The sequence below is a fragment of the Mustela putorius genome, unplaced genomic scaffold (assembly GCF_011764305.1).
Source record: "Mustela putorius furo isolate JIRA1106 unplaced genomic scaffold, ASM1176430v1.1 tig00003845_pilon_pilon_pilon, whole genome shotgun sequence".
Taxonomy (NCBI): domain Eukaryota; kingdom Metazoa; phylum Chordata; class Mammalia; order Carnivora; family Mustelidae; genus Mustela; species Mustela putorius.
Window position 1 is genome coordinate 16,942,069 of NW_025421998.1, and position 26,258 is coordinate 16,968,326.

Consider the following 26,258-nt stretch of genomic DNA (forward strand, 5'->3'; position numbering starts at 1 on the left):
TTTAAAGAAATTTTTTTTTAAATTTTAAGTATTCCCATTTACTTCAAATTGTTGCTCAAATGTCTTCTCTTCAGTTCACTTAAAACTGCGAACCTCCCACTGCCGGATTATCCTTACTTTTCCTTTATCTCATAGAATTTTATCACACTTCCAACATGTTAGGTAATTTAATGAAATTTGTCAATCCTCTAGCTCTAAAGGCTTATGCACCCCAAGGGCTTAGCATATTGTCAAACACATACTTGAATGAATGAATGAGTGAGTGAATGAATGAATGGTTTAGATCCCACATAATGGTAGGTGCTCAGTCTATGTTTATTATCAGTCATGAAATACATTTACCATGGATTAAGATGCTGAACCACAGCATGGAGCCTCTTTATAGTTGTCAGGTCTGCAACTAAACTGATTATAGATGGGTAATATACACCACAACTGTTAACAGTACTTAATCCCGAAAGGGCAATGTTCATTGGAAGGGGATCTATACCTTTATTTGTAGCATTAATGTGTTCTATTTTTCCCAAAAGATTTATTATTTAATTAAAATACCAATATTAAAACAAAAATTTAAAGGTTTGAAAGTAACGCTTAGGAAGAAAAGCAAAAGGGAGCAGTATTTTTCAATCTGAAGGCAGGCAAAAGGAGAGTAATTTTAAAGGTAGATTAACAGAAAGTGGGCTTAATGCAATATGAAAATTGGTGCATACAACTATGAGAATAGAAACAGGATATTCTGAGTCATAGAATAACATTTCAAAATACCAGATTTTTTTTAAGATTTTATTTTTTTAAGATTTTTTCATTTATTTATTTGACAGAGATCACAAGCAGGCAGAGAGGCAGGCAGAGAGAGGAGGAAGCAGGCTCTCTGCCGAGCAGAGAGCCCGATGTGGGGATAGATCCCAGGACCCTGGGATCATGACCTGAGCCAAAGGCAGAGGCTTTAACCCACTGAGCCACCCAAGTGCCCCCAAATACTAGATTTTTATCAAGACGTGGTCCTGCCCATGTGTGAGAACTAAACCCATGAGTATTCAATTCTGGGATTCTGTAATGCTTAAAAGATGGGAAAATTAAAACTTAACACTAAAATACTGCTTTAAGAATTGTCTTTAAAAAAAAAAAAAAGAGTTCTCTTAACACTTTTCCCCTCAACAGAAAACTGAAGGGGCATGAATCAAAACAAAAATTGTTTGAAAATCCAAATGTTTTTATTAATATCAAGTATTTTCACTGGCTTACTTCTCTGTCCCCTCTAAGCGAAGTATATCCAATATTGCTTTATTAGATTGTGCATATACCGTAATAAGTAAATTCTACTTAGTTTCTAGGCCAAAATTTAACAGATTACAGTTACAAACCAGTGAAGAAAAATAAATCAACTTCGGTCAAAATATAGTATGTTTGAGTATGATTACATCAAACCTCAATTAACATCAATATTTGATGGCTAATCTAATAATTAGAAAAGTATACTTTTGTTCTAGGTACTTGTGATTTTTTTCCACGTACAGCTGACCCTTCAACAACAGGGGTCTGAACTGCGTGAGTCCGCTTGCTTATACACGAGGTTTTTTTCTATATGGTATAGTACTGTATTTTTCTCTTCTTCTATTAACTTTCTTGGTGACATTCTTTCCCTAGCTCATTGTTAAGAATACAGTATATAATACATATAAGATGCTAAATATGTATCAACCGTGTATATAATCAGGCTATTATTAAAATTTGGGGGGAGTCAAAAGTTATACGTGGATTTGACTGTGCAGGGGGGCCAGCACCCCTAATTCCCACATTGTTCAGGGTCAACTGTACTTATGATATAGGACTTTTTCAAAATGCTGAGATTGGACTACAGGACTTTTCCAGAAAGAGGTAGGACACTCTTCCCGTATGTTAGAACGAAGTCTACAGCAGCTCTGTATACCTCATTATAGTAAAGTTACTTAATGTGAGTTAAAAAATTATGTTCAGATTATCTTTTCCACTTATATTTTAGTGGTATCTAGTTAGTATTTACACAATAATTTTGAGCAAATGGTTTTTACAGGGCAAAATGGATATAGTTTCTCATGGTTTTTGCAACTGATAGTTCCCCAAATACTGTATTATACTGAGAACAAGCATGCCACTGAAGAAATATTAACATTCGACTTGCTGGGTTTCATCTCAAAAAAAGTGAATCTAATTTTACTGTAAAAGTTGTATCAACACATCAACACAGAAAACTTGGCATTCACCCAAATGTGTCATCATTAGGTAAAAATTCATCTAGGCAAAATAGTATTTATGCTTCCATTTTATTGTTTTTAAGAATTAAACTGCCACCTCAGTAGTCTTAAGAGCAATATAATGAAACATACATACATTTAATTTAGACTTATGTCCATCATAGCTTCAAAGGCTTCCCTGAAATAAGGCTGGGATTCACATCTTTTTCCTTAAGGAAAGAAACACTAACAGTAATTTTGTTATCCTTCTCCCCACCCGCCCTCATTCAAACAATAACTGGATGAATTCAAGTCTAACACCATTTAAAAATTTTGTCTGCTGCAACACATTCATCTGATCTGCCTCCCTGCATAACACATATTTTTTAAACCTAACTGAAAAGAAATCATTTTTAAAGTCTATGAGAATTCTCTTAAACATGTGGAAGTTTATCATGATACTAACTGTTTTGTCCAATACATAGGCTGAGTGGTTTCATACCACGTTCAGCTCTAGTGAATTTCAGTAAAAACAGGAGAGCTCCTTAGAGAAAGTTGAAAAGCTCTGAAGTGAATTTGGCTATTTTCTTATCACAAGAAACAAAGAATGGTATTGGGTTTTCAACAGTAATATTTTAACAGCTCCTAAACAGGGGCATGAAAAGGAATCAAGTTTGCACCAGTCCAAGTACCTACAGTAATATGATAGAAGCACTCACCACCACCATTTCACACTAGTTCATACTTCACTCCCACGCTTCTAGTAACAAGAATTTCTCACTACATCTATTGCATTAACACTGGACTCTCAAACTGCTAGATGTGAAAAATCACTCCATTAACTTAAAAAAAAAAAAGCATATTCATTATTTTCAGCTGGTCAAGGTTGAAATGATCATTGATATCATCTCTAACTTCAGCTCTAAATTCATAGATGCCTCTGCATCTGATGATCCAAGATGAGAAACTGTTTTCTGCTTGTATCTGACAGAATTAAATGGTAAATTAGCCATCAGTTCACCCTTTGTCAAAAAGAAGTGTTCTAAATTTATGCACTACAAACTAGTTATAAATGATATCTGCATACTACATTTTTCATGTTTATATTATGCACCATTTTAGGGGGGAGGAAATACTTCACAGGGGTTTATTCAAAGGATATAAAATAATATCCTAAGAGTATTGATTTATACATACGAGATCTGTATAAAACATTAAGTGGTCATCTTAGCTGGACTGTAACAAGCCCCTATAATGCAAAAGCTGACTCTAAAGGCACCTTATAAAGCTCTGAAATTCACAATTTAGTCATCACTTTTCTCCAATACAAAATCGTCTGGTGGTCTGCACTGTTGACTCCCTTTTAAAACGTTCCAAATTTTATAGTGCTTAACCAATGAAAGGAATAGGAAATAATTAACACTTTAAAAATTTCAAGTTAGAGAAAAAAACCTTATCACACAGTAATGAAACCTGAGCAACGCAAGTTTGTAATTACAAGAACGTCCTTCATTAATACAGTATTCCTCGATGGCATTCAAATTGTACTTTAAAACCCAATAGACAAGAACCCACTCAAAGCACAGATCAAACTCTACCAGGAAATGAGGAATTATACAAAGCCTATTCAGCCCTAAATATTTAAGTTTAAGACAATGAGCAGAGTAGAACACACTTCATCTAGATAACACAGTTTTAAACAGTTCTATAAAATAATGTTACTTAAGATTAGTAAATGTGGTGCATCATGTGATTCCCACCATTCGGTAGAAAGAATTAACGAGTAACAGTATTCCCCAATAGCTTGGAGCCTGTAGAGTCAATTGCTTTGGCCGTATCTTTCCAAATAACTACTAATGCCTTTTAATATTACGAACATAAATATGGAATTCCAATGTATTTTGGTGCTCCTGAGGCTGCCTAAAAACAAAAAGGCATCCAAGTGAAGTGCATTATATATTTAATATACCTCAAAATTTCAGTGCCTAAAATGTGAAATAATTCTCTACCATTTAACAGTCTGCCTTACAGTAAATTCTAGTAGATTTTTACTTTTAGGATTTTATTGTAACTTTGGGAAATTAGTGGTAAAACATATGGTTTTAAAAAACAGTATGTGGCTGCACTTAAATTCACATAAAAATAGCATTTTTACAACCATTTTGAAATTTTATCCTCTTACACAGGTTAACAAAATGTATCACAAGAAAAACTAAATGTTGGATTTAACAAAAGCCGTATTTTTAGAAGTGGAACAATGAAAAATTCTTCTCAAATTTTTTACAAATGGTCACCTCTGGGTCAATTTACCACACTAGGGGAACAAAGTTGTTAAAACGTAGCTGTGCTCAACTGAGCCACTCATCTGCACTACGGTATAGTACTTGAAGTCAATCCTAAGGTCAAGATTTAAAACCATTTTAAGAGACAAGACCCTAAATGTTTTGCGGTCACCTCAGTAAGAGGTACTCTTCCTTCCCCCAAACAGTCAAAGCTTAATTAAAAGATTGACTATACATAAGTTTTTGTTTTTCCTCATCATATCTTCAGTTCAAAGTACTATTAATCATTGGTAATACGGTCTATATCTTGTCTGATCTGGATGATGTGGTCCAGGAAGTGGGGTTTGAGAAGGCGGACCCTGCATTCGTGGAGGAGGAGGTGGCCCTCTCGGTGCAGGCCATATACCAGGACTCATTCCCCCTGGTTGTGTAAATGGAGGGCTCAGAGTTCCTTGATCTTCACTGAACTGGGGTAAAGAGTTAGGATTGTAATGGTGAGGAGGGGGTGCGGTTACAGGCGGACCACCATGCTGAGGTGGGGGAGGTCCTGGAGGAGGATGGTTCATATAAGGTGGCATCTGGGCAATAATATGTCCAGGGGGAGGGGTGATTGGTGGTGGAGCAGAGGTCATTGGTGGAGGTGGAGCTTGGCTATACACCAAGTGAGGAGTACCTGCAGCCTGGGGAGGATGTGGCATTGGATGGCTGATTGGTGGTGGAGGAGGTGGGGGTGGTGCGTAATGTTGCTGTGGAGGCATAATATGATGCGGGTGCGATACCACTGGTTGGCCCTGATATTCAGGATGGTGGTGAGCAGGTGCTGGGGCAGGAGGTGGTGGTTCTCTAGCACCTGAATTTGAGTCATCCTGAATAGGGACAGTTATTAGATTGCTGTGTTTTCTTGTTGAAATACGAAAGGTTTCCTGACTGACCGAGCGAGGTGGAGGTGGAGCCATGGACAGCTCTGCAGGAGGAGCACGGATGTCCTCGTGTGGCTGGGTATAGTGCTCGTGCGGCACGTGCTGCAAAGGGGGTGGTGGCATCATGATGTGCTGCTTTGGCGGGATATGGCTCATATGGTGCTTGTCTGGCGGCATTATAAAGCGATCGGGGATTTCGGCTGGCGGTGGGGCAATAGGAGGATGGACGCTTTCGAGCGAAGCACGGGTAACAGGTTTTCCAGCTCTCATGTGGCGGTGGTTGATATGAGCCTGTAAGTCCCTCTGAGACAAGTACGTTCTCTTGCACCCTTGAACAATGCTACACATGAAGAGAGAACCTCGCGTACACTGCTCGATTCGCTGCACAGGATCACTACAGCTAAATTAAAAGGGGGAAAAAAACGATTTACTGAAAGCAGACTATAAAAACAACGCACGTAACTTCACAGCTACGCCTGTTTCTAAAATCAGTTGTGGAAAACACTGCAGAAGTGCACAATTAAAAGCTATAGTTACTGTATGTGAACCTTTAATCTCTCCCACTCTGTGGTCTGTTCCCTATTAAGCGTCAGCTTTTCCACCAAACTCAGAACTCTTACTACAACAAAACATTACAAGTGCTCATCAAACAGAGTATGTTTTAAGAAAAGACCTAGTCTTAAACTATAAGAGACTCTTAATCTCACAAAACAAACTGAGGGTTGCCACAGGGTAAGGGGGTAGCTAGAGGGTGGTGGGGTTATAAACATAGGGGAAGGTACATGCTATGGTGAGTGCTGTGAAGTGCGTAAACTTGGCGATTCACAGACCTGTACCTCTGGGGCTAATAATACATTATATGTTTATAAAAAAATTTAAAAATTATATATATATTTTTAAAAAAAAAGGAAAAGACCTAGTCTTCCTAAGACCTCAAATGATCTGGTTGTCTCAAACAACTCTATGCTTTGCATCCATTTGCAAAAATATGCAGAAGGGATAAACCGAAGATCTGTCATAGTCATGGAATCCAAACTTATTTAGTATTTACTGAACAGTAAGCACATGCTGAGCAAACAATATGACGTAGACGATGCTATGAGGACCACTCAAACGAGTATGATCACCCTACTCATCAGGGCTCCTAACATTCAAAACTGTCAACAACTTCAGTTCAAACCCTGACTTATCCAGAGTCTCTTAAGGAAGAATTACCAGACAATTTCACTACTAAAAGTATTACACACTCCCTTCTAAACTTTAAGCACTAAATTTAACTCATTCTTACTGACTCAGGGTCAAAATTATAACTCTTTTTCATTCACTGTATTTAATCCACACTTGCGTTTGGAGTTTTTTTCAAACAGGAAAAAAGGACTGAACCAGGTATCAGAAGAAGTAGGGTCAAGCATTGGCTCTGTAAACTTGGGAGAGGTTTTTTAATCTTTTTGTTTATTTCTTCATCTGCACCATGGGGTTTAAACATGCATTCTACCTGACTCACCATGGTTTTTTTAATCTACTTTGCCCTACTCAGAGAAAGATATTCTAGGATAAATAAAACAATGAACTAGTGATTCAGCACTACGTATGCACAGATACAAGCCACAATTGCAGAGTGTGTGTGCTGGGTCATCTGAGAAGAAATTAAATGGCTCTACACTCTTGAGTTTGAGTTGAGCCTACACTTCCATCCTTGCTGTCAGGCTGGCTGGCACTCCTTGAACCTAGTAGGTTTCCCATAAGTGGCCATTCGGCACAGTTCTTTTTTTGCTTCTAATCTGCTACAAACTTGGAAGTACCTCTACAGTAACAGGATGTAAGGCACTTTGTTTTGGGTGATACTTAAAAGCAACAGTGTATGGTATTCATATTAGCTTGGATTTCCATTTCTTCACTTCCTGATTTGAGTCTGATAAGCCAAAGAGGCTTATGTTCTCTAATAGCTAAGGGCCAACCAGTGAGGTGCTTACTAGGGAGTTACTCTTAATATCTCGAAGACTAAATTCCTTTTAACTATTAATATTAGAAGACTTAGTGAATCACCCTTTCTCTCTCAGTGATGCCAATCCTCCTACAACTGTCCATAATTCTGTTCTGAACCAATATTTCCAATCTTGGGCTAGCTTCTGACACAGGTCATAAAATCTCAGAAGCCTATAGTTGTTCCAAGGAAGTCTGTCACAAAGCTTTCTCAAGCCTTCTATCAATGGATAGAATTTATTCTGGATCTTTCAAGACCATCCCAAACTGGATCAATATCAACCAATACCTCTAGATCTTCTTTATAACTTGTCTGAGCTGATGCCATGATGGTGTCCTAAGATGTACTCGAGACATAAATAAGATTTGAAGGCAATAAATAAGAGCTTATACTTAACATAGCACTTATTATATACTAGGTACTATATATTCACATACTAGTTTAGTTCTAACAACACAGGGAGGTAGATACTATTATTAGCTCCATTTTACAGATGAAGAAACAACCTGTCACATAGCTAATAAGTGGCTGAATAGGGATATGAAGTCAGGAATTCTAATTCCAAAGTCTCTGGGCTCAATCACTGGTTGATACTACCTCTATAATGTGCCATCAGGGGAAAAAAAAAAACCAAACAAACAAAAAAACTCTTTTGATTTATAACACTAATTCTATGATGACAAATGTATTTGTTTTGGCCAATCTGAATTGACAGATAATAGCTTCCTAGCCCTATCCTAAGGGGAAGGCTAATAGCTACTCTGGGCTCACCAAGAAAGATGAGCCATGTCTGCATACTTGATATCCTGCTGCTGATTTACATCATACCCTGACCTTTAACCTAGTTTACAATTCATCCCATCACAAGCTTTATTATTTAAAAATGTAATGATAATCTTACCCTGGACACATCTTATCTCCCTTTTTTTCATGTAAAATAGCACAGTCATAGCAAAAAACATGCTTGCATGGAATCTGTGAACAGAGACATATTAGTTAAGCACAATAGAATTTAAAATATTTCCATAAAAAAATAGACATAGAAGGCACTTGAGAACTATTCCTCAAAAACACCGTTTATTAAGTATTAGAATAAGTACTAGAAAAGCAACAGTTAACCTTTTTCAGTAACAAAGCAATAGAAACCTTGGCCCTTTCCCCAATAAATGTATACATATGCATCTGCTTACACTTTCTGGAAATATAAACACTATGAGTTTTATCCTGTGTTTCCTAGCATGTGAAGCTCCTAATGAAGCCCACACTATTCAAACCAATCTACAGATTTAATGCAATTTTTCACAGAATTAGAACAAAAAATCCTATAGTTTGTATGGAACCACAAAACCTTGAACAGCCAAAGTGTAATCTTGAGAAAGAACAAATCTGGAAGTATCACAATCCCAGCTGTCAAACTAAACTACAAAGCCGTAGTAATTGAAACAGGATGGTACTGGCACAAAACAGACAAATGAATGAAACAGAACTGAGCCCAGAAATAAACCCATGCTCATATGGTCAATTAATCTATGACAGAGGAAGCAAAAATACACAATGGGGGAAAATGCTGTCACTTCAATAAACGGTGATGGGAAACTGGACAGCCAAGAAAAGAATGAAACTGAACCACTTTCTTATACCATACACAAAAATAAACTCAAAATGGATTAAAAAACTACATGTTTGACATGAACCTGAATTCCTAAAAGAAAACACAGGCAGCAATTTTCTGGAAAGCAATCTTAGCAACATTTTTCTAGAGGTCTCTCCAGGCAAAGAAAACAAAAGCAGAAATAAATAACTGGGACTACAACAAACTAAAATGCTTTTGCACAGCAAAGGAAACCATCAACAAAACAAAAAGACAACCTGCGAAATGGGAGAAATTTGCAAGTAAGATATCCAATTAGGGGTTAATACCTAAAACACATAAAGAACTCATACAACTCAACACCAAAACAAACAAACAAAAAACCAAACACCACTCAATAACCTGATTAAAAATGGGCAGAGGACCTGAATAAACATTTTTCCAAAGAAGAGAGATGGCCAATAGTCATGTGAAAAGAAGCTCAACATCACTAACCATCAGAGAAATGCAAATCAAAACCACAATGAAATACCATCTTAAAGGGGCGCCTGGGTGGCTCAGTGGGTTAAGCCGCTGCTTTCGGCTCAGGTCATGATCTCAGGGTCCTGGGATCGAGTCCCGCATCGGGCTCTCTGCTCAGCGGGGAGCCCGCTTCCCTCTCTCTCTCTGCCTGCCTCTCCGTCTACTTGTGATTTCTGTCAAATAAATAAAATCTTTAAAAAAAAAAAAAAAAAGAAATACCATCTTAAATCTGTCTGAATGGCTAGTATCAAAAGGACAAGAAAGAACATGCTGGTGAGAATGTGGGGAAAAAAGAACCCACACTTTCCACTGTTGGCACAGCCACTGTGGAAAACTGTATGGAAGTTTCTCAAAAAACTAGAACTTGAAGTACCATATGATCCAGTAATTCCACTTCTGGGAATTTACCTGAGGAAAACGAAAAACACTAATTCGAAAAGGCATATGCACCCTTATGTTTACTACAACATTATTTATAATATTCAAGATAGGGAAGCAACCCAAGTTGTCTAATGATAGATAAATGGATAAAGAAGATGTGGTACATATACACAATGGAATATTTTAAAATCATAATAAAGCAATAAATAATATAGAAACAATAGTAAAATAAAATAATACAAATAAAAATATAATAATAAAAAATACACTCAAAGAATTAGATCTTGCATCTGCAACAATGTGGATCAACCCAGAGGGTGTCATGCTAAGTCAAGTTAGTTCAGAGAAAGACAGGGGCACATGAGTGGCTCTGTCGGTTAAATATCCGACTCTTGATTTTGGCTCAGGTCAAGATATAAGGGTCATGAGACTGAGCCCCACATCAAGCTCCGCACCCAGCAGGGAGTCTGCTTCTCTTCCTCTGCCCCCGCACCACCCCTCTTGCTCATGAGCACACACACTCTCTCTCCCTTTAAATAAATCTTTAAAAACAAAACAGAAAGACAAATACCATATGATTTCACTTACATGTAGAATGTAAAAAACAAAACAAATACAACAAAAAGAGAAACAGTCATAAATACAGAGAACACATTAGTGGTTGTGGCAAAATAGGTGAAGGTGATTAAGAGGTACAAACTTCCAGCTATGAAACAAACAAGTCACAGGAATGAAAAGCATCATGGTAAGCACAGTGTAATGTATGTAATTGTCAAACTACTATGTCGTACACCTGTAACTTATTTATTTATTTACTGAATGATTTTATTTACTTGACAGAGAGAGACACAGTGAGAGAAGGAATACAAGCAGGTGGAGTGGGAGAGGGAGAAGCAGGCTTCCTGCTGAGCAGGGAGTCCAATGCCAGGCTTAATCACAGGACCCTGGGATTATGACCTGAGCCGAAGGCAGACGCTTAACACTTAATGACTGAGCTACCCAGGTGCCCACGTGAAACTAATTTAACGTCAACTATACTTCAACTAAAATTAAAATTTAAAATAAAAAAAATTTTTTTTAAAAAGCTCCCAAAAAATACTATAACCATGTTTTATCTTATCCTGTTCCTCCTGAAACTATTCCAATAGCATTTTTCTCTGACAGTTAATGAACCTATAAAACTCTAAAAATAAATCAAAAGGAAACAAAAATGATGTTAAACCATTTTAAAATTCACAATCCATTACTGTTATTTAGTTATGTTATACAGCAAAGCAAGGGAGTACAATTTATGCCCTCTACCAGCAGACATGTTACTGAGTTCAATTTTTTTTTTTCAAACACAAATGTGAAATTACCTTTTTTTAAGGGAGGATTGTGTCAAAATTACTATAAAATTACAGCTGGGGGTTGTAATTGTTTTTAATGATTAGTCCAATTCTCCAAAATTCTAAATAGTATTAGTTTTACATTAGTTATAACCATCAAAAATGAATTACTCTTTAAACAAGAAAAAAATTTTTCCTTAATGAACTGTAATAAATGTACACTAACAGGTATCAAACAGTCCAAAGAAGTAAGTTTTCAGAAGTCAGTTTCCTTAGTATTTTTCAACTAATTCAAGAATTTGTCAGTTAAATGCATGTTATTCCAAAATTTCCCTTAGCTATTTCATACTTATTTAAAAATGTCACAAACTTAGTCATTGAACCGTGATAAACCTACCTACTTAAATTTCAGAATCCTATCTCTACGCAAATGTTTACGTTTACTAAAACATTTAATTTAGTAATACTTACCATTCGCCCATAGATTTTAATAGGCAATCCACATTTGTCACAGAAATGAACTGGTGTATCATCCTTTTCACCTAAGATGTTTATCTGTTGAAATGATATAATTAAAATTTCCTTTTTAAGCATTTCTAAAAATTATATTTATAATTTATGCAATGAATTGGTTAGTATTTATAAAAACTGTTAGAACCACTAAGGTTTTTTGGGTATAATTCCCATATATTCCATATCATTAGCTATGCCACTGTTAGGGTTTTTTTTCTCTTAGTGTTTAAGGTTACTGATTTTACTTGACTTTACTGAAAATTACTTCAAATTATTTTTTAAAATAGTTGAAACAGGACATTAATGAACATATCATTTGAGTGTTCTAAAAAGTGTAATAGCTGTAATAAAAGCTCAAACCATTCTTTAAGTATTCTGATTGTTTTTTATTGTTCTAATAAAATTTATTTTTAGTTATACCTGGAAGTCCCAAAAAAGGTGTCCAGGAAATCTTCTCTGATTTCCAAACAGTTCACCCCCTTTACAGTCATACCGTTCTTCTTCATTATAATCAAATCCTTCTGAGAAAAGAAAGTGTTAAAGATTAACTTTTCACAGCCTAAATTTCATTTTGGAAGTACATGCAACATGGCACCACAGACCTGTTCACTGAAAAGCCCATCTGACGCCTTTCAAAGCTCTTCTAAGGACAAGATAATCAAGACTAGTTTAAATTGAGTTTAAAATATCAGCTAGAAATGATCTTGGCAACCATCTAGTCCAATTCTCTTACTTCACATTTGAGAATATTGTAGTTTGGAGACCCATAATAACACACAGACTAGTGGTAGAGCCAGAAACAGACCTCTAGAAATCTTCACTCTCACTCAAGTGCTCTTATTAACTCAACAGACTATCCCTAACATAAAACTTCACTAATTACCATCATCACACTTGTTGCACAAACTTTATCACCACTTATTCTAATCTACCTACAAAAGTGGTATCATGTTACAAGTGGGTGATTTTTTCTTTTTAAAGATTTTATTTGTGGGCGCCTGGGTGGCTCAGTGGGTTAAGCCGCTGCCTTCGGCTCAGGTCATGATCTCAGGGTCCTGGGATCGAGTCCCGCATCGGGCTCTCTGCTCAGCAGGGAGCCTGCTTCCCTCTCTCTCTCTCTGCCTGCCTCTCCATCTACTTGTGATTTCTCTCTGTCAAATAAACAAATAAAATCTTTAAAAAAAAAAAAGATTTTATTTGTTTATTTGACAGAGAGAGATCACAAGTAGGCAGAGAGGCAGACAGAGAGAGAGAGAGGGAAGCAGGACTGGATCCTAGTACCCTGAGATCATAACCTGAGCTGAAGGCAGAGGCTTAACCCACTGAGCCACCCAGGCGCCCGCAAGTGGCTGATTTTATTGCAAAAGTATATAATGGAAACAAAGAATTCTTCACGTTTTCTTCTTACAACTTAAAATTAGGTATCCTCTCCTTTAGTCTTAAAACTGAGCCTGATTTCAGACATACCTCATCCTTTCAGTTAAAACCTCTCCCTGGTTTATCAACCAAACAGCAGAAGCCGTATCATATCTATTCACAAGGATCCTCCTCTACACTGCATATACCAATAAAGTTATAAAGATCAAATGGGCTCAATTTCTCTGACCCTGACTGTAATCTTCTCATCTCACACAAAAGAAGAGAAAATTAATGGCCAGTGTGATGGTAATTCTAGGTAGAATCCAATTACCTAAAGTAAAGCTGAGAAGACACATCTATCCCTCCAAAATGCCAGGCTTCTCAAGTCTCTTTTGGCCCTAGAACTGGTAAACAGAGTAGCCCAAGCACACAAGTTTTAACTTTACCCACATGGCTAAATTACAGCACCTGTTTATGGAGTGGTCCATGGACATACACACAAATACAGTGATGCAAGGATTCTTCAAAGCTGATCTAGATACTCAGTGCACTACTAATGATCTCCAATACAGAGTAGAGTTCAAAGAGTGTTCTTATAAAGTTACAAATAAGTGACCTTAAGTAAGTTTTATAAGGCCCATTTATACCTTATAAAAGCTGCTGTCATCGAAACTCAAAATAAGGAAAATCAATTTCTCTTATTTATCTAAAATGCAGAAAATTATTGCATAAAACAACAGACAAGAAAATGAGGAACATATAATCATTTTTCAAAGTAGTTCACCCTGTATTCCCATTCTTAAAATTACATGTATATTCATATAGGTATCATAACAGAACCCAAAACTCCTTATTTTGATAAATGCCTAGGAAAAGCACCAATCACTTATTATTTTTTTACCCCAAATAAGTGAATCTAGAGTAGTCAAACATTATCTTCAGCCTCAGTTTGCTCTATTAAGAGAGAGGACGGTAACAATTCCTTATAGAAAGGGTGTGGGCTTGCGGGGTGAGAGGAGAGGGAATGAAGGGATATTTGAGAGGAAAAGGATAGAAGGGGGTTGTAACTTTATTGCCTTGTTGGATTATTACAATAAGAATTTACTTGCATACTACTATGCAGTTTTTAGAAATTACTGAAAGAAACCAAAAGACCAAAGAGGGAGCACCCTAGGTTATGGATAGTGTGACTATTTTGATTCCAAAAAGATATAGAGATAGACTGTTGGAATAGAACAGAAAATCTAGAAACAGACATAAATACGTTTAGACCTTTAATGTATGATAATGATGGGATTCCTATTTGGCACAGATACGAAAGATCATTCAACAGTTGGGACAAATAGCCAGCTATTTTAGAGAAAAAATAAATACAGCCAAACTCCACTTTATTTTTTTAGTAACCAAATATTTGTCCATAAATGTTTTAATGCCAGCTAACTTTTTCTGTAAAAGGCTAGATAGTGTGTATTTTAGGCTGTGTTGGCCTCTTGTAATCACTCAACTATGCTATTACAGTGTGAAAGAAGCCATGAACAGAACTTAAATGAACGGGCATGGCTGTGTTCCAATAAGACTTTACAAAAACTGGGCTGGATTTGGTCCACACACCAGTCTGCTGACCCTGTACTGAAGAATAAGATAGGAAAACTAATTCATGCTCATGAAAGAGGGAAAAGGCCTTTCTAAGGATTTTATAAAACCCAGAAGTCATAACAGAAAAGACTGGATTGGTATCCGACTACACAGAATCTCCAAACTTCAATACAATAAAAATTGTATATAGAACATGTAAAAGACAAATAGTGAATGTACACAGTATATGACAAAGAGCCAATCTGTGCATTCACTGGGAAAGTCGTCATAAAAGCCAAATGGTAAAATAATTTATAAAGAACTCATAAAGAGAAAACTAAACAGAAAAAATTAAAGGATATGAACATGTAGATCCTTCACAAAAGAAATAATCAATACTATAAAAAGATATATATATACATATATATAACCCCACTCATAATTTAAAAATATATGTCAAAACAAAAATTTTAAAAGGTTAATAGTCCCAATATTGGTGCGTGGGAATTAAACTGATTTTTTTTTTGGCAAAGCTATTTGGCAATATTCATTAAATTCTAAAATGCACAGTATCTATCAAGTTATAAAATACCTAAATCATGCAAAATGTTAAATTTTAAATGTTAAACCAAGGATGCATGCTAAGCTATATGTACAAGAATATTTACTACAACATTGTTTTCAACAGCAAAAAAGTTAGAAAAATTATTAAATTATGACACATCCATTAAGAAAATATCTAAACCTATTTTCTTAAATGAGCACAACTGTACATCCTGATAAACTGCAAAACTTCAAATGCATCTTACATGCAAAAACGGCAGTTATACATTAAAAAGTTACTATAAAAAATTACTTTGGTGAAGTATTGTCAAGGGAGAGGAACAAATTTCACTTTTAATACTACGTTTTCGGCAACATTATTTAGTTTTTTCTTTTAACAACAGGTAGTATTACTTTTAATAACAAAAGAAAAAAAACCAAAAATATTATAAAGGAAGAGAAAAGTACATGCCAAAATGAGAAGTCAAACAGAAAGACTAAAATATGAAGACAGTAAGATAAAAAAGATCTTAAATAAATAAAGAAGAGCACATGGATTATTTGGTGGAATGAGACTTCCGGACTTCTCAACTTAAACAAATTACCTTCATCCCCAGGTGGAGCCTTTGCAGGCATCCTGTTTATAGTCCTTGGAGCTCGAGGTGCGGTTTTGGTTTTATTCCCTTGTTTGGAGATGAGCTTTATAGGAATGCGTCTTCGAACATCAAGACCACCCAACGATCCGGAACTATTAGTGCCTTGTAACTCATTATCTATGTCAGAAGAAAAAAAGTTGTGATTTCTTTCAGTTATCCTTTTCTGAAGGTTATTCTGACACAGGTATTAAAATCACATACCCAACATTATCAAGGGCTAAATATCTGGGCTCTGATTTTAAATATTATGTTATATAAGTTTAAACACTAATTTTCTCTGTACTGGATAAAACCTTAAAGCAATGCTTTTTGAGACACAGAACTCTAAAAAGTTGACAAAAGTTATAGAACCTCTCTCTGAAGTAGACAAAAATTTTCATGACTCCAGAAGAGTTCACAGAAAACATAAAACCCACAGGCCCAAGATAAGAATTTCTGTCTTTAACCAGAAGAGATTTTCTTAAAAGGAAACAAACAAAAAAGAAAAAGATAAGAAAAAAAAGAATAAGAGGAAGGAGAAGGAGGAGAAGAAAGAAACCATCCCTATTCTCCACCAAGCACACAAAACACTTAGTCTGTGAAGTGAATCTACATTAGGACAATCAAAACCAACACCAAACTAACACTGACAATGGCAAAATTAAATAAATAATGCATCTGAAAATGAGGTCAGTTTTAAGGAAGGTGATTATTTCCTTAAGTGTAAAATGGTTTTTCTAAAAATTATTCAAGAACAGCAAAAATTACTACACCATTTAATAGTAGAAATACTCAATAATGTATTTGTGCTATACCCTTCCTAGAGATAAAATACAAGTGTGTTATTGTGAACAGCATCATAATGGAAAGTTAGAGTTTAGGAGGATGCAAGGTTTCTGTGATTAAACTAGATCTAAACAAGGGACACTTTCTAAGTCCCTGCTTGTTATTAGCTAAGAAACAAATTAACTCATTTCTCATGAGTAATGGGAGCATTATTTCATAGAACTGACTCCATCTGAAGGTTGTCTCCCTTTTTTAAGTCTATGACAAAATATTACAATACAGAAAATATTCACCTTTACCTACTAAAGACACAAAGGGAAATGCCCTAAAATAGGAAATGCAAATAAAATAATTTTTAAAAATAGTAATGTTTTAAATGTGAAAATTACTGAACTGCCCTCACAGGAGATATTACCATCACGACTGATAGGCACACTGTTCACATCACATTCAGTAAAAGCCAAATTTGGAAAGTAACCTAGTACTAATGACCTCCAAGGCTAGTAGGATCAGACACATGTTAATTCACATCAATTTGCACTCTTCCTGAACAATATTTATTTAAGTTTTATTTATCTACAAATTCTCTATACCCTACATGGGACTCAAACTCACAACCCTGAGATGAAGAGTCGCATGCTTTTCTGATCGAGCCAACCAGGTGCCCCTCTTTCTGAGCAATATTTAGAACAAAATTCAAGATACATTCTTAACAATTAATTAAATATTTTCAGTCTACTTTCTATTATTACTTTTATAATAGCTAATCCTCAAAGAAAAAAATTCATGGAAAGGAATTACATGGTTAGCTAAACTCTTGACTTAGGATAAACCCAACTTGGTCAACTTTCAACACTTCACAAAATGTATTAACAAGTTGAATAATAGATTTCATCTGCTTCCATTCTAGTTATTTATGTAAAAGTACCTACAAGCAATGTAATAGCCAAAGGACAGACATGAATCAATTTTTTCTTATTCAAAAGGTATTCCTGATTTTTCAATAAAATAAAAAAGCAAGTTAATGTAGACAAATTTAACAGTTCAGTGTTGTCCTTCAGATATTAGAAGGACTCAATGGTTTAACCTAGAGGAATGACCAAAATACCAACACTTCATTATGGCAAATCCTTTTCCCACCATCCTGAACAGGTGTCACAACAGTAGCTTGCTTAGTCTCCCACAATTTTTAGGAAGTCCACTGCCCTTTAACACCTTGCCGCCTACCTCACAGATTGCAAGCCCATAAACAAAGTACAACATTTAAGAGTGACATCATTCTGCGTTTGTCTCTCTTTTCTTTTTAATTAAAAATCAGAAAATACAGCACAATTTCTTTCTGAATACGCCAACTAAAAATATAAAGCCCGTAACTACACAAATCCTTGGATATTATAGAGAAAATGAGAACTAAAGCTATCCCTGTCGTTTATTTTTCTTTTTTATTTTATAAAGATTTTCTTTTTAAGTATTCTCTACATCCGGGGAGGGGGCCTTGAATTTATAATGCCAGGACTGAGTCAGTCACATGCTCTACCGGCTGAACTGGCCAGGCACCTCTTTGAGGCCATTTAAGATGAATCCACTTTAAAAAGGAGTAACACTTTCATATTATAGTTTTTTTTATTTCATTTAGAATTTTATCCTGAAATAAAGGAACCAAGAAATATCTTACCAAATTTAGATTTCAGTTACAACCAAGAGCTGATTCTTAGAAGGACCAAAGAATGAATCAAGGTTAAATCATACTTTCCTGGAGTAGTTTTTCCTGGCAAAATTCTATTAGAACACTACAAGATAGCCTTCATTTTATGTTTGACTTTTCAGCGTAATCATAAATTCAGTCAATTTTGTGTATAATATTCAAGGGTATCCTCAATTTCCCCAAGACCCTCTCTTAATCCTTTGACGTTAAAATCTTTCTTTTAAGATGCCTACCTAATCATAATGTCTTCAATCAACTGGCATTTCCTCAACTTGCCAATGATTTCATTTGCGATTTAAACAATTACCAAATTCACACTTAAGAATCCCATGAAAACCTAAATCTTTTGCAAGGTTTATAACGAAGCAAGGAAAATGACTTAAAACAAAATTAAAAGAATAGAAAAAGATGTGGCTGGTTGGCCCAATCAGTAGAACGTGTGACTCTTGATCTAGGGGTTGTAAACTGGAGCCCCAGGTTGGGTGTAGAGCTTACTTAAAAATAAAATCTTAAAAAAAAAAAAAAGAATAGAAAAGGAGCAGCAGTGTTATCTGAGTAAGAACTAATTTTTTAGGTGGTCAACTCATTTGTGAATATTTTCATGTCAGGATGCCTCTTTCCTTTCTTAGGCAACATTTTAACCTAAAAACTAGGGATAACAAATACTCAGAGACATGCCCAGCCCTACTACAACTTCCCAACATAACATCCTCTAAACTGTGCAATGGGCTTGACCCCCAATTCCAGTAACAGGCTCTAATGATAACTGTTTTGCTAAAGCTGCATGTTTGCTACTCGAACACCAAGGTCCCAGAGTTTCAATTCTACAAAACTTCCAAATACTAGAGTTCCTTACATACAGCCTGGGTCTTGGCCCTCTTCTTCTCTGTATTCTCATTCAAGTGATCTCATCCATCCTCATTCCATAAAATATTAGCTATCTGGTCCTAAGTCTCAAATATGTATTTTCAACCCACATCTTTCCTCTCATCTCCACCTAACATCTTCCCTTGTATGTCCCAGTACACAGCTCATACTTAGCAGTCCAAAATCTCATTCCCAAGTTCCCAGGTCTCAGCTTTACCACTTTAAAAAAAAAAAAAAAGTCTGTTTACTTTCCAAGTTTTCTCGAACTTAGTAACAGACACTACCTAGCTGTCAAACCAGACACCCTTGCAAAGCTCCTACTGAGTTCTACCATGAAAATATGGAATCTGGGGACGCCTGGGTGGCTCAGTTGGTTAAGCAGCTGCCTTCGGCTCAGGTCATGATCCCAGGGTCCTGGGATCGAGTCCCACATCGGGCTCCTTGCCCTCTGCAGGGAGCCTGCTTCTCCCTCTGACTCTGCCTGCCATTCTGTCTGCCTATGCTCGCTCTCGCTCACTCTCTCTCTCTGACAAATAAATAAATAAAATCTTTAAAAAAAATAAAATTAAATTAAAAATAAATAAATAAAAAAAAAGAAAAGAAAATATGGAATCTGCACATTTCCCTTTTCCCTAAACAAAGCCAACTTCACTAAGTTGAGCCTCTGTTCTTGTCTACTGCAATCACCGTTTCAACTGTCTATTTTCTATTATGCTTCCTTCCCTCTCTTATGCCATTCCGCATGAACAACCTATTGTCTTTTTAAAAGAACTTCTGTTTCTCCTGTACTCCTGCTCAATGGCTTCACATTGCACTTAAAACAGAATCAAATCTTTACCATGGCCTTCAAAGTCTTTTATGATCTGACCCCTGCTTTCCTTTCCAATCTCTTAGGTCCCTTTTCTTCTTGCTAAGCTGGAGCTGACTAACCTCTATTTTTCCTTCCTCAGAATCTTTGTATTTGCTAGAAATGCTTTCCTCCTAATTCCATGGATGGACTTTTCTCATGTATCAGATCTCAGCGTGTAAATACTACCTTTACAGAAAGACCCTCCCTGACCACTCTCTCTGAAGCTTCCTCTTATTTAGTCTTTACCACAGTTTTTTTCAAAGCACTCATCATGATCTGTAATGTTCACGTTTAAAAAAAAACAAAAAAACTTGTCTATCTTGTCTTCCCCAACAGAATGTAATCTCCATGAGGTCAGGGACTCAGTCCGTCTAGTTTACAATTCCATCATTCCATCTCCAGGCATACAGGTATCTAGTGTATGTTGTGCTGACTAGCATTATTCACTAAATTTTATAGAGATATAATTTTATATCTATATGTACAAAATTAAGTAGGTATTTGATGATTGAGAGCATCCTAACCAATAGTTAATACAAAAAATATCCTTTTTTCCTATTTACGATTCAGCTGATAGAACTGTACGGAACACTAACTCCAAATGCACTCATTCAGTATCCAAAAACCACAAAGAAGGAAAAGCCAAACAACACATAACCAAAAGCGGAGTCATTCTTACTTGAAGAAAGAGATCAGAATATCTTGAATTTATGCTCTCCTTTGTAAACGCCCCCAAATGATGAGTAAGGACCACAGCCGGAGCGCGGGGCATGCTTTGGACTCAGGCAGAAAAAGCCGCTCCGAGTATGATTCCGAAAACCATATCCGACTCCCTTCTCCCACCTCTAGCCCATGAAAGACCGGAGAGACAATAACGACCCGCAGTGATCACCGCAGCACCCGCCCAAGGCTGGCTGAGACAGCAGGAAGTCTCCAACCCACTCCCGCGCATCGACTCCCAGCGTAATGAGCTTTCCCGACTGAGACTGGAATCTACCCGCCAGTCCCCAACACGTAGAGCAGAGCACCCGGGATGAAGAAAAAAAGCAGCAGCAGCAGCAGCCAGGGCTCTCTCGTCCCCACGAGGCCCGCGCCGCCCACCGTCTGGGCTGGGAGCTCAGCAGAACCAGAGAAGCGGCTGTTGCCGGCACCGAGGCTGTAGGTACCACACCGGACGGTAGGCCGGGAAGCAGCAGGCCCTTGCCGGGCACGGAGAAGGGTCTGTAAGATTTCTTCCTCACCGCCACCCCCCACTCCTGTAGGGCGAGCGTATCCCCTCTCTGCCCGCTGGGCAACCAGTCCCAGGCCGGCCAAGGGGGCATGGAACCGGGACCCCCACTGCCTCCGCCTCCTTACCAGTGTGATCCATGATTCGGCTCGCGGGGCACAGTGGGAGCGGAAGTCAACCGCGCCGGAGTCGCAGGGAGCGCGTGCGCTCTACCTTCCGGAGCCCGGGAGGCGGAAGTGCGACCAAGTTGCCGCGGCTTTGGCCTCCCCGGGTTTCCTGCTCTCTTATCCACTACCCAACTCCGGTGAGGGAGTCAGGCATAGTTCGGGGAGAGGGGGACAAAGAGGTTAAGCAAAGAGCTTCCAAGTCCAGGTTGCTGAGCCTTCTCCTCGGGTGCTTCAAGAGAGAATAGCCTTTAACTACGGAAGGGAGACACACGGAAGCAGGGAAGGGGGAGAGCAGTAGTAGCCGGAGGAATACGCTCGCGGCAGGTAAGGCGCCTGCCCGCCTCCGCAGAGCGTTGCCTTCTGGGACTTGTAGTGCGCTGGGCTCCCGGAGCCGGTCAGGCCCACTGCGCAGGCTCGGCCGTTGGGCTGGCCCCACCCCGGCGGGCGGAGTAACGGTTTGGAATCCCCCGGAGTGCGCGAGCGCTCGTCTCCTCCGCCCGGTGCAGGGAAAGTGTAAACACGCGCTCGGGAAGGCGTCCTCCAGTGGGAGGTTGCCCAGGGGATGGCTGGGCGGGGAGAGGACAGAAAGGCTCTTTGCTTATTGTCTCCAATTTGCTTTGTCCTGGCGAGCTCCGCAGACCCACGGCAGAGCCGACTTGGTATCAGCCCTGTTCCCACCGCTTGAGTTTCTAAGGGTGGAAACGCCGAACGCTCGCCCAGCGCTCGGGTTTCCTAGCCGGGAGCGCCCGGACCACCGAAGGGCGCGGGGGAGCCGCGGCTGCCCCTCGGCGGGGACGGCGGCAGGGAAGTGCGGAGCGGAGCCGGAGCCGGAGAGGGGGGTGCCCGCGCAGTGCGGCGGGGAGCGCGGCGGGGAGCGCGGCGGGGCCGGCCGGAAGGGAGAGGGTGAAAAGGAAAGGCCTAAAATGAGGAAGAGAGAGTCAGCACACGGGCAGTACCTAGTTCCAGTTCTTGGTCCCCGGGGGCTGTGGTTGCGGCTGCCTTCATCGTCCTCAGCCAAAACAAAGGAAAGTGCCACCGAGTGGTTCCTGGGGACCCTCAGTGCGGCCTCCACCTCGCCGACTCGGCTCATGTGTGTCCACTCCCTTCTCCAACCCTTCACACTTGGTGCTCGGGGATGAGTAGAAACGAGCACAATTAGGAGAAAACACGAGCTTGGGAGCCGAGGGATTTGGGTTCTATTCCTGTCGTCCCTTGGTGACATCATTACCCTGGCTTGTTCACGCTTTCAGTGCCAGAGTTCCTGGATCAATAGAGGGTTGTTGTTGTTATTATTATTGTTGTTATATTGCCCTCCTAATAGAGATGTTTTCGCGGTACTGAATTCTGGACACAGGGTGTGCAGCGGTGTGTTGTATCTAGAGTTATGCAGTAACAGCTTTGAGTCATAAAGATCAGACCTGTGTTCCCTGTTATCTGCTGAATGCTTTAGTGGGGTGTTGTTGTGGTGTTTTTTTTTTTTTTTTAAAGACTTCCCCGCTATATCTGAAGCGTTATAATCAAGTTTTTAGATAACAGTTAACAGCTGAGGATAATTGTGAATCAGAGGTACCCCCCTGCTTTTGTTGAAATGTACATTTCTGTATTAATGAGTAGTTTCCAAAAAAAAATTTTTTTTAAGATTTTATTTAAAATCTGACAGATCACAAGTAAGCAGAACGGCAGGCAGAGGGAAGGGGTGGAAAGCAGGCTCCCTGCTGAGCAGAGAACCCGATGTGGGACTTGATGCCAGGACCCTGGGATCATGACCTGAGCCGAAGGTAGAGGCTTTAACCACTGACCCACCCAGATGCCCCTCCAAGATGTTTTCAATTGCTGAGCTTATTTTTTGTTTTGGAGGTTGGAGGAAGTTTGACCATACTTGACTGTTTCTCTAAATACCGTGCTAATATGATCAGGCATTTTTCACCCACTTGGGGTACAAAGGAAGATAGTTTTCACCTAGGAAGTCCTCCGAGTGGTTGTGGGGGGTTTTTTCCCCTCTCCTCCTATTTAGCCTGTCAGCCATACTTCAAATTAATGCAAATCCAGGTTCAAATTAGCCTCTGCCAGTGCTCATATTTAAAAAATTAGAATAAATAAGGCCCTTCAAACTATATTTTACATAATTTAGTCTGTAAATCAGAATTTGTGTCAGCACTTAATGGTGCATACAGTTATGAAAATTTACTGAGGGAAACTCACTTATTTTAGATTTCCTGTTGATAAAAATGTTAGACAAACATTTGTTGAATTATTTGTTTGACATCTGTTGCTTTCATGCACTGCTTATAGCATCTGTGTTCTGTATTCGTTTCCCCTTAACTGTAGTTGCCTCACTTTATCAGGGCAGTAGCCGTGTGACAAATTAATGTCTTTACCTAAACTGATAAGTGAAAGTGTACATAGACTTTTATTTGATTACTGCCCTTTGGTATCCATTGTTGTTGACCTGTGTGCTGTAATCACAATTTATTAAAAGTCAACATTCTCAGTACGCTCTACATGCCTTCTATGTAATAATCTATTATTATTGTTACTTAAACAACTTTTATAAAATGAAAATTAAAAATAAAATTAGCACAATTTAAAACAACAATAAAAAATTGACATTCATATTGATTTTACAGCTTGGTGCTGTCCTGAGGTTTATAAAAACCAAACAGCATAATAATGGGTGATCTAAAGCACTGAGGTGTGTATTTGCATCTTGCTGACAGACCCGTCTGCTGGCCCACGAATTATAAGCTAATGTTCTTTAAGATGTTTTAGTAACCTTCCATTTGCATAGCACTGTTTACACGAAGAGAAAAATAGGCTGGGTATCAGAGAGCTTGTTTGACTTGTGCTCTTTCTTGGTCCATGTTTGAGAATACTGAAAAATAAGGTATGATTGTACAGAACCCTGAAAAGTAAGATGCCAGAGTAACAGTTAAGAAAGAGCACATAGGGGTGCCTGGCTGGCTCAGTTGGTGAAGCATGTGACCTGGATCTCAGGGTCATGAGTTCAAGTCCTAGGAGCTTGTTTGCGACTCCAATATCAGGCCAGGACATCTCCCTAAGCTCTTTTGGTGGCATCACACTAAGCAGAAGGCAAGAACTGTATAAATAACAATCCCTACAAGGATCAGACTGGCAGCATTTATAGAAATAATTAAAAGCACATACAATTAAATTCTAAGTGTTTTGAGGGAATGCAGTGCTACACACATTCAGAGAAAATAATAAGCAGTAGGACTGAGGGGAGTTATGTAGACTTTATGAAGGGATTTTAGCCGAGCCTTGGTGAACAAACAGGATTTGGAAAGTAGGGGAGCAATGAAAGAGGCTTATCAAATAGGAGCAAGGGCCCAGACTGAGTATTGTAACTTACACAGAGGACAGTGATCAGCTTGACTTGCATTGTTAGTCCATGTCTGAGAGTACTGAAAAATAAAATTAAGGTATGATTCTACAGAAATTTGAAAAGTAAAATTCCAAAAAAACAGTTCAGAAAGAACACATGGGATGCCTGGGTGGCATAGCTGGTAAAGCATGTGACTCTTGATCTCAGGATCATGAGTTCAAGCCCCATATGTGGTGTGGAGTTTAATTTTAAGGGTTTTAATTACAGGGGCGCCTGGGTGGCTCAGTGGGTTAAGCCGCTGCCTTCGGCTCAGGTCGTGATCTCAGGGTCCTGGGATCGAGTCCCGCATCGGGCACTCTGCTCAGCAGGGAGCCTGCTTCCTCCTCTCTCTCTCTCTCTGCCTACTTGTGATCTCTCTCTGTCAAAAAAAAAAAAAAATCTTAAAAAAAAAAGTTTTAATTACAAAAAAGTACATAAACAAAACCTAGCCTGATATATTATTCATATAAACAGCATAGTTCAGCAAGATATTTTTTTTTTAAATGAGCAGAACTTCAGTTTGGAGCAGGGGGCGGTGGTGGGGAGTGAATCAATACTATTACCTAGGGCACCTGGGTGGCTCAGTCGGTTAAGCCTCTGCCTTTGGCTTAGGTCATGAGAAAGAGTATCAGCTTTGGAATCAGGAAGAATTGGATTTCAGTCTCAACTCTCCCTGTGTTACTTTGGATAATTACTTAAGGTCAGTATCTGTATCAGTGAAATGGGAATAATGATCATTTTTCTTGCAGAATTATTCTGAAGATGAAAGGAGATGACATGTAGGAAGGCTCCTCCTTACTTGCCAATAACAGGCAGGCCTTCTGTCAGTGTCCATTTCCTTCATTCCTCCTGGTAGTTACTGTCTCTTCAAAACATCCAGGCGCTGTCCTTCTCCTAAGATCTGACTCTCTACTTCATATTGTATCAACAGATTTATTTTATCTACCCCACAGGACCAGCTCCTTGAGGATAGGGTCCATTGGCCATCTATACTTGTGTCGTACACAGTATGTGTATTTGCGTACACAGTATGTGTACAAAATATTTGTTGACTTGAAGAATGTCATCAAAAATAGCATAGCCCTATCAAAACAAAAAGACACATTTTAAACTTCTGCCCACAAATGTGGCAGACAACTGGACAAAAGCTTACAGTATAAAATAATGATGATAGGCAGGCACTGGCCACTAGGATTGTAAAGAATTTGTGACAGCTTACACACCCATATTCAGAGTACACTGGATAAAATGAGCAGAGAACGGATAATGCCAGAAGACAGTGGGTCAGGTCTTCAAACAGGAAGAGACTCAAACAGCACTGTGTGGCCAAGATTCTCTTTGAATGAGGAAAAAACTGTGTCTAAGTGTGTTTATACATATCTACATACACAGCCATGAAATCCAGCCAATTAGGTGGGAAATTCTAA

General features: G+C 38.4%; 1 protein-coding gene across 2 annotated transcripts; it reads right to left on the reverse strand.

The window, feature by feature from the left end:
* Positions 1-1,192: 1,192 nt before the first annotated feature.
* On the reverse strand, positions 1,193-21,714 carry CBLL1 (Cbl proto-oncogene like 1). Of its 2 annotated transcripts, none has more exons than XM_004739526.3 (6): positions 21,411-21,714; positions 15,817-15,984; positions 12,155-12,252; positions 11,693-11,776; positions 8,301-8,374; positions 1,193-5,815 (listed from the first exon to the last, which is right to left on the reverse strand). In XM_004739526.3, exons 1-6 carry the CDS (start codon positions 21,421-21,423, stop codon positions 4,780-4,782), a joined length of 1,473 nt encoding a protein of 490 aa, XP_004739583.1. In that variant the 5' UTR covers positions 21,424-21,714; the 3' UTR covers positions 1,193-4,779. The 2 variants fall into 2 exon arrangements, with proteins under 2 accessions (XP_004739583.1, XP_004739582.1); XM_004739525.3 differs by having other exon boundaries at positions 12,155-12,255.
* Positions 21,715-26,258: the final 4,544 nt, after the last annotated feature.